General features: G+C 46.4%; 1 protein-coding gene and 1 long non-coding RNA gene across 2 annotated transcripts; both read right to left on the bottom strand.

The window, feature by feature from the left end:
• Nucleotides 1-1691: 1691 nt before the first annotated feature.
• MARCO (macrophage receptor with collagenous structure) lies at nt 1692-14012 on the bottom strand. The gene is made up of 15 exons (XM_067298588.1): nt 13898-14012; nt 12745-12846; nt 11861-12091; nt 11153-11188; nt 7980-8024; nt 7501-7608; nt 6062-6169; nt 5897-5941; nt 5250-5348; nt 5106-5159; nt 4554-4598; nt 4289-4396; nt 2703-2744; nt 2146-2322; nt 1692-1822 (listed from the first exon to the last, which is right to left on the bottom strand). The coding sequence occupies exons 1-15, from the start codon at nt 14010-14012 to the stop codon at nt 1692-1694; spliced, it is 1446 nt and encodes a 481-aa protein (XP_067154689.1).
• LOC136992319 (uncharacterized) lies at nt 9503-10463 on the bottom strand. Its single transcript, XR_010884503.1, has 4 exons — nt 10436-10463; nt 9983-10054; nt 9849-9881; nt 9503-9530 (listed from the first exon to the last, which is right to left on the bottom strand). It is a non-coding gene; the product is annotated as an uncharacterized lncRNA (long non-coding RNA).
• Nucleotides 14013-14267: the final 255 nt, after the last annotated feature.

Consider the following 14267-nt stretch of genomic DNA (forward strand, 5'->3'; position numbering starts at 1 on the left):
CAGGACCCAGAAAACATACAGGCTTGTGGCAAGAGGGAGTGTAAGTGATGGAGAAGTTAATTCAGCACAACCAACTCTTCAGAGCAAAAATGCACCACTAATAGGAAAGCTGGGAGAACCGTGAAGAATTTCTTCTTGCTTTAGTGACCACATTAGTCTTTTTCTGGTTTCACCCTGCCACTGTAAAACATTTGTGCTGCACCATCTAGCATCCCTTGCTGTTTATTCCCAGTCAGCTAGTGCTTCTCCAAGGGTTCTCCATGCTGTTGGACAGTAGCTTGGGCTTGATCTGTCCCCTGTTGTGCTTAGGAGCAGACTAGCTGGACTATAGCGTCCTTAGCTCTGGCACCCAAGCTCACACCCACAGTAAGGTGCCAGATATGCAGGCTTTCTTGTCCTGACAATGCTCAACGATTGCATTTAAAGAGCATGACATGCAAGGCAAAATTTGAAAAGAGGCTTAGATCTCATCCAGCCCCTGGTGTCATGATGTTAACCTGGTACAACTGCTTGTTCCTGGATGCCCATTCTTCAAAATGCACATTGAGACTTACGGTGTTTAAGCAGCCACAGCCAAGGAACCCCAGAGGGCCATAGAGACTTCACCTTGAGCGGCCGTTTTGCCCGATTAAAAAAACTGAATACTACCCTGCACTGTGCTGGGTCTTCTCCTCACATGGGCTCTGGACGCCCTGTCACCTGCTTCTCTTACTGGCACTACTCAGAAGTTTTTCCACTTATATCTGAATTTGTAATTATTAAAACCAAGTTTCAACACTATCTAGACAAGTGTGGTTATGACCAACATTAAAGCAGACAGGAGAGTTTCCTTAAAGGTATTTCTTACATTTTAAAGAAAATGCCTGCAAGCAAGTTGCAATGTGCACAGCTATATACACCTGCCAAATGTCAAGTACTGTGCAATGGGAAAGGAGAACAGTTAATAAAAAAAGAAAACTTTCAGTTATTGTCTCTAGCATTGTTCTGTATGATACCTTCAATTAAGGCAGAAGCCTTTGAGTTTTGGATCCATAATTTCACTCTGAAAGTTTAATTAGCAGATACTTCCCCCTTAGTACTTCTATTTATCATCCCTTTGTTTTACTGGAGCATCTCTTCTCTAAAAACTTGAAAGCACTCAGTTTCCTGTACCAGGTTATTATAGCAAAGCAGTATTGCTTCACCAGACAGGCCAAGGAAACACGATCTGTGCTAAACCAGGGCAGGTGGCACCTGGTCCTTGGGCACTTACTTTTGTGCTTCAACTTGTGATCATCCTTCTCTAGAGCACAGTTACATTTGCATGCCAGTTAGATCAGCTGATGATTTCTGAGCATTTGCTGTCTTGAGTATATGCACTTCACAGGGAGTTTTAGGCTCAGATTCATGATCAGGATACTGCAATGCAGATACTAGCTAAGTCATAGTAACTTCTTTCCCCCACTCTTAACCTGGTCTATCTTACTGCTGGCTAAGCTAAAACACATGATCTCTCCTTTAGTGTGGACTGAGAAGTCCCACACAGCTCACATCCTGCTGTGGCAGCTGGGATTGCAGATCTGGTGACTGTTACTGATTTGTGTAAAATTTAATGAACAGGTAAAAAGAATAACATCACAAGCACAGGCAGACAGCAGCACCATGTACAGCACAGGCCAGGCAGTGGTTTGCAAGGGCAGTACCCAAGTCCATCAGATGCACTCCACCCCAGCATCCTCACTGTGTGAGCAGTTGTGCAAACCCCAGCTTGGTTTTGAGCAGTCAAAAATGGAATGTTCACTCCCTTCGCAGTTCACATCATCAAGCCAAATTTGTCCAGTGCCTTTGAAGGACAAGTTAAAAAAGAGTCAGTCACTGTTAGACAAGGAAAACAGGAATATACATTTTTCTAAGACAGCCCTGTGGATTGCAAGCGTGTGCTGGGCTTCATGGTTTGCTCATGAGAGATCAAGCTTTTTGGCATAGCTTGAACAGCTCTCAACTGGCAGCTGCATCATCCCAAGAGGAAAGGACTGTCCCTTTGAGACTGTTGTCTTTGCTCTCCCATTTCTTGGGTGAAGGACCTTCTTGTGATGCTTCCCTGTGTCAGACAGGCAAAGCCGCCTCTGCCACAAGCACCTGCTTGGGAAGCTGTTAGGGACTCACCTGCGCTGGCTGTGAAGGTGCTGACTGCGCGACTGTATCCCAACATACGGCAGACCACGGTGCCATCTTGTGTGTCCCAGCTGTCGTCACATATTGTTCCCCAGATGCCCTCGTAAAGGATTTCCACACGACCCCTCCTGCCCCCTCCAGCGATTCGTATAAAATGACTGCGATAGCCTGACAGATCAGAGCAGAAGAAAATAGCTGTACTAGTCACACAGAAATGAGGAAGAAACCCCACCATTGACAAATGAAAGAGCAACTGCTCAGACTTGGATGAGCATTCCCACCCCAGTGGCTGTGGCCTGGCAGAGACCACAAAGTCCTTGTGGCACAAATCAAAACAATTCACCAACCAGGCTTGGCTGGGGAGGCAGCCCAGCCTGCAGCCTAGGCTCTCCAGTGCAACTGCTCGGTGCCTAACCACATCGGATCCGCTAGCAGTGCTGCAGGCAAGCTTCAGTTAGTGAGGTGTGCCTGGGGACATGCTAGTCCTGATGTCAGAGAGTTTCCATGCAAGAAGGGAAGCGATAGAAGAATAAATGGAAGTCCAGTACCTTCTCCCTTTTCGCCTTTGCTCCCGCTCGCTCCTGGGGGACCTGTTTCAAATTAAGAAACAAGCAAACATTTGACAGCTGTTTAGGAAGAAAAAAGTAGTTATCTTTTTCTGAGTTGTGTGGGTCAGAGGTGCAAGGGCTCCATTCCCTTGTGGAATGGGCCCTCTGAAGTGATTAAGAGGGCATGAAAGAAAACATGATAGCAGCATGGCAAGGAAAGCAGGATAAGATATGGCAGTTTTCCTAAAATGTGACCTGAGTGAAGAGGGCAGCTTGCAAAAATCTCATTCACTCAAGAGAAATGGATCTTATTGCCACTACTGTCTTTAAGATGACATCTCTGACAGCCTTCAGGCTCTCCAGAAGCAGGCATGGTATCTCTAGGAGTATTTGTAGGAAGACCTACATCATGGGTTTTGGTCTGTAGGTGCTGCCACAGGACAGCAGAAAGCCACTTACGCTTCTGTACAACATCCCCTGCCCTAAGAAAAAAAAACTTGAATGTGTTTGAAAAAAACAAAACAAAACAACACTGAGATCTTCCCTGCAGATGCTACCTCCACAAAGCACATATTGCTGTCTCCCACCTGGAGGGCCCTCCTGCACCTCTCCTCCAGAGGCATAGATCCAGCAGAGGAGTGCACAGAAGAGCCCCAGATCAGCTCTGATTTCTTTTATTTCTGAGCACCTGTGTACCGTTCAGTGCAAACAACAAAAAGAAAAGACATTTGGAGCAGGCTCCTGTCCTGCACCACAGCCAGGAAGAAATTCATGAACTCAGACATGCTCCATTAGTGAAATTTTCCCTGTAACAGTTGCACTAAAGTGTTCTCAATGACCAAGAGGTGAATTTATGAAACCAAACAGCACAGGTTAGTGCTGTTAAGAAGAAAGACTGTGCATCTAGTAGGTAACATCACAGAAACTGAGAATGCCACCAAAATGTGACTTCTGCAGAGCTGCCATGGTATTGCTGGATCCCCTGGTTATGCCTGCGTACTCCACTGAGCCCTAAGTTTTGGAAATTTTTGCTGTCTTTTTTCCCCTCCTCCAGTCACTGATCTGTGTGTGTGTGGGGGGGGGGGGGGTTGTTTTTTAAAAAAAAAAAAAAAACAGGCCTTGGCCTTGTCATTGGGTTTTTGGAAGCAGTCTGTGACTGGAAGGGAAGGGGGGAAAACACATGGAGTAGCTCTGCTGCAGGCCCTTCCGAACTGTCTGTTTTCTGGGTGGTGTCCTGGGATAACAGAGGGTGAGGCAAACAGTCCTGGCGTTTCAGTGCTGTGCTCCTAACTGCCAGGTACGCTGCAGCAGCCTGGCACTTTGCAGGATATCTCTGTAGAAAGGCAACAGGAACATGAATTGTTCCAGTTTTCCGTGAGATCAGGGATTTGAGAAAAACACTTGCCTATCTTTCAAACCTTCCAAGCTGTGACTGTGACACCCCACACATGCATTTTCTGGGAAGACTAATTAGTCTGTTGAGTTCCTCCAAACCAGCTTTGCGTCTGTGCCCCAGAACAGCTTGTGCCATTGCACGACGTAAGGTCCCAAACCCAAATGCACCAGACACTGGCAAACAGCCTTACCAATAAGTCCAGTATCTCCTTTGGCTCCTTTGGCCCCTGCTGCCCCTTTTGGACCAGGACTGCCATGATCCCCCTTTCTTCCTTTTACACCAGCTGGGCCTGGACTACCTAGGTGGAAAATATAAGAAAGCTGATACCTTTGTCAGTTCCCAAAGGAAAGAGTGCACCAAGCATTTCACATTGACACAGAGGAGTGAATCATTGCATTTAGAGTACTTTGTTGAATAAATATCAGAATAAATAATGCTATAGAACAAGTTTTTACCTTGTGGGCCCTCATCTCCCTTTGTTCCTTTTGTCCCTGGAAGACCTAAGATCATCAAAACCAAAATAAATGCATAAGACGCAAGTATTTATACAATTTAAGTTTATGCAAACCAATATTTAGGGTGGGTTTCATCCAGTCCAGTTTAGCTATCTAAACTATAGAGGTCTATTTCTGAAGTGAGCATCTCATTTCCCATTATACTCAATGGAGACCTAATCAATGCAGAAAATATAGACAATGGAGGGTCATCTCCTCCTGCAGTTTACCTGCTTGTGGTCATTTGTATCGCATCCTAAACTCCACTGATCGGACAGAGCATATCTTCAGTGACTGTAGAGAGCCTAGACACATGAAGTCTGGTTTGTCTGACATTTGTAAACACAAAGGCAACTCCCATTCCTATTATCTGGGGATACAATGAATGCACAAGGGTGCAATACTCATCTTCCTCATCTCCTGATGGAGGAACTATGGAGGTTGTAAACACTATATAAATGAAAAGTTAAAAAAAAAAAAAAAGTTGACCAAACCCATTTTATTCTCCTTTACCTGCCGTTCCACTGTCTCCCTTTTCGCCTTTAAGTCCCCTCTCGCCTGCAGTTCCTGAAATTAAAAACAAATCAACAAAGAAGCCGTCACACATAGCAAGGTCAGTTTAGGAGAGCAGCCAGTTAGATTTCAGTAGCTTTGTACCTGGACTACCGCTGAGCCCTTGGGCCCCCTTCTCCCCTTTCTGACCAGGTCTGCCACTGGAGCCAGGATTTCCCGGGGGGCCAGGTTGTCCAGGTAAACCTTGACGTTGAGCACAAGCAATACATGCGAAATGCAAGAAAATCATGAAAGAGAGAAAAGAACCACTGCAAAACAGCTAAGTCACTGGGCCCTGTGCTTTGCAGATTGAGTTATCCCTATGAAGGCGAAACAAATGGTGGTTCTTTCCAAATCACAATCCTCCCCGGCAGCGCCAGCCTTAACAGTGCAGTGAGCGATGGCCCACAGCGAAAGGCTGTAGGAAACTGGGCCCTTGCAGACTGCCAGCCATGAGCAGCACAGGCACTTTTCTAAAAGAGCAGCCAATTTTTGCCCTTGCATATGTATACACACCACAGGAAGGAAGCTGTGGCCTTCCTCATTACAGGATCCTCCTTTCTCCCTCATTCTCATGCACTCTGTGAGCAGGGTCTAGCTGAGGCAGCCTCAGCTGCAGGACAGGTTTGCACAGCATTAGCATGGTTTCTTCATCTCATCTTCATCTCTTACCCATGTTGGGATCTACCTCAGATATGGTTTTCCATGTCATGAAGCACCTCCCCTAAAATATCACCTTTTGTACAGCTTACCTGTCTCTCCTTTCTCCCCAGGAGGTCCAGGCTCCCCCATGCTACCTGTAAGAAAATGCTGATGTCAGTGCTAGTGAGGCTTCACCAAAGGCTTCAGCTAGCCCAGCCCTCCAGCACCGCACATGTGTGCTAACGGGGGGGCTGTGCTCTGTACTCTTCACTTACCATTGAAACCTGGCTGTCCTGTGTCTCCCTTATCTCCCGGAGGACCAGTGGGTCCAGGGGGCCCAGGATCTCCCCTCTCGCCCATTTCGCCTTTCAGCCCTTGAGAACCTACCAGAGGGCACAGCACATGTGTAAAAATCATAACAAATTTGTCATCTCTGAAGCCAGCAGAGCATCTTCCTCTAGCTTCATGAAGTGTGAGAGTTTGGCCTCACGCTTGCATTTATCAGTCAGTGGCATCTGCATAAAACTGCAGGATGACAGGGCTGGACGGGACCTCAGGAGTCAGTCTGAACCAGCTGCCAGCTCTCACCAACTGTCCTGGCAGATGTTTGTCAGATCTGGTCTTAAAGATTTGCAAGGATGGAGGCTGCACCTCCCTTGTCTATTCCCTAACTATCTCTACCATTAGAAGGTTTTCTTCTCTAAGTCTCCGCTACTGCAGCCTAAAGGTCTATTCCTTCTCCTGCCCACAGTGGAGGTGGAGGACAGTTTATTCAGTTCCTGTGCTTGGAGACAATTGCCATGGCTCTCCTTAGCCTTCTCTTCTCTGAGCAGGGGATCAATGTGGTCTGACAGAGCTGAAGTACCTGAAAATATCTCTTTTAAAGAGTGACCTCTCCTTCACCCTTTTGCTCCAGAATTATCCCAAAGTCCTTGGCTTGGGTATTCCTTCCACCCCCTTTTTGCAGCTCATGTGAACAAGCACAGCTCCACTGGAGCCTGCAGCATCTGGTGACTGACTTCTGAGGAAGCTCTAGCCCACCTATGCAAAACATCCTCCCTCAGCCGTACCACAAACAACTTTCGCTTTCTTTTGCAATCCTGCTTTCAGCCTTTTCTCTCTGGGTGCAGCCCACATAAGCCTGTTGAATAGCAGTTATCCAGGAGATGCCCACTAATGCACGTTACACAGGAGAAACACGTTGCATAATTCCTCTACTTAAGTTGTATAAGAGTCAGGATTGTATAAGATATAAAGCTTTCAGAAATAAGTTTTACTACAGTGAGGCCTAACATCCACATGCTTGTGCATATAAATTATACTGTATTAGTTTATACCATAAAAATCCTACTGCAAACATCACTGCTTTAATCTGGAACAGGCTGATAATTGAGTACCTGTGGCTTTTGTTAGACAGGGTAGCTCTATAAAGAGACTTCCATGGTGCAGAGTCAACATTTTGCGAGTCCCCTTCCCCCAGCCCTCCTCTGGGAGCTTTGCTGAAGCGTGACACAAAATGAAATCCCTTTGGGTCAGGCAGACTGTCCTGTTCAACCAGCTCCCTCACGGGCTGGCAAGCCATACTCAGGGTTATCTGGGTTTTTATGAAAATAACCAAACTCTGAAGATTTCATGTGATGTTTTAATTAGAACCAGTTTAAACAGTCATACATAGGAGAGTCTTTGAAGTGTTGAAAGAGTCAAATAGTCCTACCTGCAAGACCCATCTCTCCTTTTGCTCCTCTTTCTCCCGGTTCACCAGGTGGGCCAGGAGGGCCAGAGTCTCCTTTATTTCCGTTTACACCCTGAGGTCCTTGTAAGCCTGCGTGGGAAATGCCACATTTTCATGCTCTATCGGGTATCATGTTTAGTGACTGTTAGTAGCAGCCCATGCAGCTCAGCTGGAGACATGAGCCAATCTCTGTTCTCAGCATACTTGAGTAGTGCTAGTGATTACAGGAAATTAGATGGCTGTGGCCAGTACACTGGCTCTCAAATTTATCTTTAAAATAAGAATTCTTCTGGCTAAGCGTTGCTCTTGTTCACATTAAATATGCATAGGTTTGTTTCCTTCAGCTCCAATGGCATTACTACCAACTTACCTCTGTGACTGAGGACAAGATTGTCCATAAAATCCCTAAAGTCATGTTATAGTCATCCACAGAAGTAATTCAGGTGTCAGAAATGCTTTACCTTGGCTTCCTTTGTCTCCCTTCATCCCCGCTGGCCCTGCTGGCCCTGAAATGCAAAAATTCATATATCAGCTGATACACCTCATCTATTCACAGTAATGACTAGAAATAAGAGATTAATTTTTTTAAATCATTCTTTGTGCATGTTCCTTCTGTCACCACTGAGCCCAGTTTTCAGCTGGCATATGGGAGCATAACTGCTCTGCTGAAGTCCAGGCTGACTGCACAGCTGGGGACAGGCCAGTTGTCTGCAGGCCAAGCCCTGCTGACCACAGTCTGACAGGGACCATTGGGAAATCTTTCCTGAAAGGACACTGAACTATTGGGCTATGATACGTAATATTGCAGGCACCAGACAGTGTTTGGCCAGAGATGGTGTTTAAGTGCAGCCAGGAAGATATGAAAACATGATTTCTAAAAAAAGTATTAATTTTTTCCTTCATAAAAGCTCAGTGTAGCCAAGAACTAGGGATGGATGAGATACAGATCTGACTTAACAAGGATTGCATCTTAGATCATCATAAGATCATAGAAACATTGGTTTCTCTGGGAATTGCCTGGTCCAACCTCTGCTCAAAGCAGTACAGTTGCCAAGATTAGATCTGGATTTGCTGCACCCTCACTGTCTGGAGACATTTATCTCCTAGAGTGGGTGTAATTCCACCCCAGATGATCTGGGGACCCTGAGCAGGGGTAGCAGCTTTAACAGGGCTGCAGAGGGGAGCACTTCATCCCAGCCCATTCCTGAGCCTGGGCAGGCAGTTCCCCAGGGACAGGTTGGGAAAGGTCCTGAATTTGTTGCTGTTGATTACGTGCACTGTTTGGTTGGGATCGATGAAGTCTCCTTGAATTGTACTGGTGTGAGACAAAAAACCCAGTTACACTCCAGTCATGGGATAAACATGAGCCCCCTGTAAATAGTTCACTTCCCCCTTCCTGTTCTGGTTGTATTGGCTGGACAAGGTCTTTTGCAGATGTAAAATCCTTTATTACATTAGATGGTGAACTTGTCTTGCCTGTGTCCTTTGACCACCTCAGTAAGACACCACTATTACTGACAGCAGAGAGTTACTTTCTCACTTCATTTTTCATTTCTTCTTTCTTACCTGCGTCTCCCGGCTCTCCCTTGTCTCCTTTCTCTCCTGGAATGCCACTTGCTCCTGCTGCTCCTGCAGGGAGAGATGAAAGCTGAGTAGGATGTACTACGGCACAAGCTCCTGCAGATGGCTGCAGCATGCCCTTGGGCAGGAAAAGAGCGCGACTGTTGCATCAGCTGCAGCAACAGCAGCCACAGGTGCTGAGTAACTGAGAGCCTTGCAACACAAGATCCTTATTGCATGCTAGGGCTGTCCCGTCATGTCAACACATCTCCATCTGGCTCCACTGTGAGGGGCTCAGCCCATAACGATTCCACAGACTGGTGTTGGTACAGGCCCTACAGGAACAAATAACTCCTCACCTGGAGATCCATCTTTTCCAGGCGAACCTTTCTCTCCTTTCAAGGTAGTGACCGCACCAGGAGGACCTTGGGCACCCTTTTCCCCTGGATCACCTGGAAGTGGAATTAAGGGGAGAAACTAAATTAGTTGTTTTCTATGCATGGAAAGCATTCCCACCTTCTCTTCCCTCTGGGCCCTGGTACTGTACCTCCCACGCTACTGGGAGCTGGCAGAAAACACGGGTTCATAGACCCTTTGCAAATCAGGATGTTTTTATGTCTTTCTGTTCAAGGTAAATGCATAGTGCCTGTCATTCCAGCAATTCAGCTCCTCACTTTGTGCATTTGCCCACCTGCACTACTCCAGACAAGCTAATTCTCACAATTTTGTGAGGGGAAAAGAAGTCACAAGAGTTTGTTTCTATGACTTACCTTTGCCACCTTTCTGTCCTGGGAGCCCTATTCCTAAAACAGAAAAATAATCATTCTTGTATTGCTCAGATAACCTTCAGTGTTCACTATGTCTTTCCTATCCTGTGGTCTATCATTTTTGTGTTATTACTTACCCTGTGACCCAGGTTCTCCTTTGCTTCCAGCTTGTCCTTGGGGACCTGGCTCTCCCTTGGGGCCTGCCTCTCCTTAAAGAGGGATTTAGCAAGATAATAAATAAATGTTAGCAAAAGGCTGCAGGTCAAATTCCAGCTTCACTGAAGTCAGAGGCAAAAATCCTGCTGGTTTGAGTGGCCAAGGACACGATCCTACTCCAACACATTTCTGTTCATATACTCAGCTGATGTGAAGTGGCACAGTATCATTGGCTGCAGTGAAATGATGCTGGTTTCCACCTCCCTTCCGCCACCTGTGGGAGCTGGATAAATGCCTATTCCAGCCTGCTGCAGTGCATTTTGGGGAGCTGTGAAGAGCTGGAGGTCCATCAGCCAACTCCCAAGAACCAGCTCAACCAGCTCCCTGTTCTTTCATGATTAAGGAAAAGTGAGAGCAAGAACTTCAAATCTCACCTGGGGGTCCTTTATCACCTTGATTTCCTTTCTCTCCTTTGGCACCTGAATCAAACACAATGACAGCCTTCATGTCCCAGAAGCCTGAGACAGTTCCACTCCAACAAATCACTGACTCTTTATGCAGTATTAAATGCAGTGGTATTACTTTGAACCAAGTAGGAGGCAATTAACACACTCTAGGGAGGTCTGACCACCTCCACCGAATCTCAGCTCTGGTCACCATGTCTGAATCTCATCAGGACCTTGAAGTCTTCTTCAGAGACTTTTCCACTTAGAAAGGGATCTGAAACTGGTCTCCATAAACACTCCAACTCCTGGCCTCCTATGCTGCCCACAGGATTTGTCTCATCTCACACAGGGATTTGGGAAGGTTATTGCGGGTAATGACCAGCTCCTGTTCACTTTCCCCATAACATTTGGGCTTTTCTAGCTGAGCAGCGGTGAGGAAGCAAAGTCAATGTTCCCCTATAGTCACTCTCCCACTGCGGGAAGCATGCAGGCAGGCCTAGGCTCCCAGTAGATGAGTCAAAAGGTGCAGCAAGTCTCTTCATTCCCAGAGAACCGGCTTTCTGCACATTTTGTATGATATAGGTCTATAGACTGAATTCTCACATCCTCACTTCAGGTTTCATATGGAAAAAGGAGAGAGAGAGAGAAAGAGGGGAAAAAAAAAAAAAGAGTAAAAAGTTGCTTATGGCTCATATACCTACATACCTGGTGGTCCAGGATCTCCTTTGCTCCCAGGAGGCCCTGAAATGAATATTTAGTGAATATTTTTCAGTAGTCAGCAAATGATGTACCAGAATGGGGTTGATAGGTTTTAGGGCTCAGCTGAAGACATCACCCTGCAGTCAGAGCCAGGGCCTACAAGCATGCTGGTGCCTACAGGAGGGGAGAGCAGACTGGAGCTGTATTTGCTTCTGCACAGGGAGCTGTCAGGCTGTGATGTGCAGAGGCAAAGCTGTGCAGGGCCATGTGCATGTGGGGGGACACGTGCACAGAGGGGGATGTGCTGGTGGCCAGGGGTGTTTCCAGCTCCCCAGCCAGGGTGTCAGAAACCAATGTCTAGTAACACTCAAATGCCCAGGGTTAATTAGAAGACATGAAGAGCAATGTAATAGTGCCCAAATCTTGTCCTAGTTATTCATCTGTCTGAACTAACTTGCTAATTCTGTGGGGCCTGCACCCTCTGTGGTGCTTGCATGACTCTTGGGACAACAGTGTCACAAGACTTGTTTGGGTTAATGGTTTACCTGGGTTTGGCCCAGCTGAGGATCTGCCCTCTGCAGTCTCACACAGAAGGACTGCAGCTCTCGGGCGTCACGAGGGCCTCAGGCTTTGCTAGCTGTACGGAGGAATTGGCTCTTCCCGCCATATAACTGGCATGGCAAGGCAGAAGGCTGTGGAGAAAAGGAACCATACCTGCAGCCAGGGTGATGTTGTTCATCATCATTGTCATCAAGTTTTCATTGCTGTTTTTGATTATGTTGATTTCCTCTTCTAAGCTTCTTATCCAATTTTCTTCAGGTCTCATGTCCCTCCCTATGTAATTCTTCTCCCAAATAAGTTTTTCTGCAAAGGAGCTTTCCAGCATCTCTGAGTAGGAGGTATTTTTTCCTTGAATTTTTGATATATCTCTCTGCATCTTAAACACTGAGGAAACAGAAGGGCCATGCAATAAGCATTCCCTGCCTGGTGTGGGCTGGGCAATGTCTGTTCTGCAGAACTGTTCCTCAGCGCCTGTGGGAAAGGTGGTCTTTTTCTGCAGGACAAACAGAGAAACTCTCAGCTGACCTGGGGAAGTGTTTTTAGTGTGCTGGTCTTTGCCATCTCCTCCTGGCAGGCACAGGGGTTCTCCACAGCACCTCTCCAGCACCCTGGTGTCCCACCTGCCCACTCGCAAAAGCAGTGCCGGGAGGGAGGGGCACAGCAGTGGGGTGGAGGGGACCCAACAGAGGGGAGGACGCGCTCTGGGGGTGAGGGGTTGGAGGGGGTATGCTGCAAGGAAGAGAGGTGCAGATGTTCCCTCCCGGCAGGGAAGCGGGACCTGGGGAGAGGGGACATGGGGCTCCTGGGCAAAAGGGAGCAGGGGGAGACAGGTTTCTGTGAAGAGAGGAGGGTGCAGATGAGTCAGAAGGTGCCTGAGATGGAGACGCTGCAGGACACAGAGGGTCTCTGGGGTACTCGGTGCCCTCTGCCCACTGCAGCTGTTCAGAGCCATGCTCTCCAGGCACGATACACTGCAAAAGGACACCCAGCAAAGCTGCCTTTTTGTTGTCGAGCCTGCAGCAAGGCTGATGAATTACCTTTGTATGCCAACAGCGCTTGGCCAGCCGTCAGGAGCAGCAGGTAGATGGTGAGGGCTGCCCGAGCACAGCACGCCGATGGCTCTCGTTTGCTTCGAGGCTCTGAAACCCAACAGAAGAGGGGTAGGCATCCTCTCACACCTCTCCCGTCAGACTCCCCTCAGGCCATGATAAAGTACGAATGCTTTCCAGAGGCTGAGAGCAGCTGGGTCCCTCTGGGAGGGCCAGGTCCTGTAACAGCAGCAGGCTGCCTTCTCCTCTCCCTTGCACGTGCCTGTGCTTTGCACTGCAGTTCACACTTGGCTATCTTTTCCTTAGCTGTTTTAAACCAGCTTGCTTCAATCAAGACTTAATCCGACCTATAACAGTACAAATACAGTAGTTCTCCCCTTTCTGCATGAATAAACTCCCTGCTTTCATTGCATTCAGTTGTCCCCGGCTGCCATTCAAAGAGGTTTCTTTAAAGCACATGCTATCTCCAGAGCGCTAGGTACATGTGAACAGTGATATATGTATCAATTGAAATAAATGAAAAATCAATAATATACTGAATGGCAGAACAAATGAAAACAAGTCATAACTTTTAAGACAAATTGGCACCAGCAAACATAAAAGAAAAACTGCTTCATTGAATTTTGGCCTTTAGGGAGAAAAAAGTGTGTTTCAGAAGCATTAATAACTACTTCAAACATGCAATAAGTTAGCCTTAATTGAGTTTTTTCAAAGTAATATAATCAGAAGTTTAAAGGCTTAGCTTTAAAAGAGTACAATGATTTAATTAGTTTTATAGTAGAATAGTTTAGTCAGCAATACTATATTTATATTCAACTGAAATTCATAAACATTTTTTGTTGGATCTGGTGATTTGAATATCTTCACTATTAAGGCATGAAAGTTTTACTCAATGAAATTAGGCTTCTTCTGAAAACAGGGAAAGGAACTAATATTTTCTGATGCTCAGCATCAGCTTCTGCCTAGAAGAAATACTTTCACATACTTCTCTTTTTACATGGTCAGTTAATTTAGTAGTAAATGTCACTGTAAAAAAAGCATTTAGTATGCAATATAAATACCATATTCTATTTTATGTGCTGTTTTCTTCATAGACCAGATAAAATCATATCAACCCCTTTAATAAATAAAAACACCTTACCGCTTATCTGAAATGTTGTAACAGCAGCTGAAGCAAACGCAGTCTTGTCTGAAAGAGTCAAAGGGCTCATATCACTTGAATTTCCCTCTCCCTTGTGTCTATCTTCAATTTCCATGACAAATTTCTTGCAGTTAACCTAAATCTTGCCAGATTACGGACAATAGAGAACTGAAGGGGCCGCCTATCTGCCTGGTGATTTGATATGCTTTGCCTATCTACTCAGTTTTTATAGACTTGTGAGAACCCTGACGTGGTAATTCGAACAGTTCCTCAAAACTCCCACAGCTAGAACATGCAGTGTCCCCCACGTGCTCGCCCCAGCACGCAAGGCCCTCGGAGCCTACGGCACGAACACAGCCGAGCTATTCGG

This window comes from Apteryx mantelli, chromosome 6 (genome assembly GCF_036417845.1).
Source record: "Apteryx mantelli isolate bAptMan1 chromosome 6, bAptMan1.hap1, whole genome shotgun sequence".
Lineage (NCBI taxonomy): Eukaryota > Metazoa > Chordata > Aves > Apterygiformes > Apterygidae > Apteryx > Apteryx mantelli.

Excerpts from the sequence above, each read along its gene's own strand:
- MARCO (XM_067298588.1), bottom strand. The coding sequence starts at position 14,012 with ATGGAAATTGAAGATAGACACAAGGGAGAGGGAAATTCAAGTGATATG. Across the intron at positions 12,092-12,744 it reads AGCGCTGTTGGCATACAAAG|TGTTTAAGATGCAGAGAGAT; the intron begins GTAATTCATCAG and ends CTGTTTCCTCAG. Across the intron at positions 5,160-5,249 it reads AGGGCTCAGCGGTAGTCCAG|GAACTGCAGGCGAGAGGGGA; the intron begins GTACAAAGCTAC and ends TTTTAATTTCAG.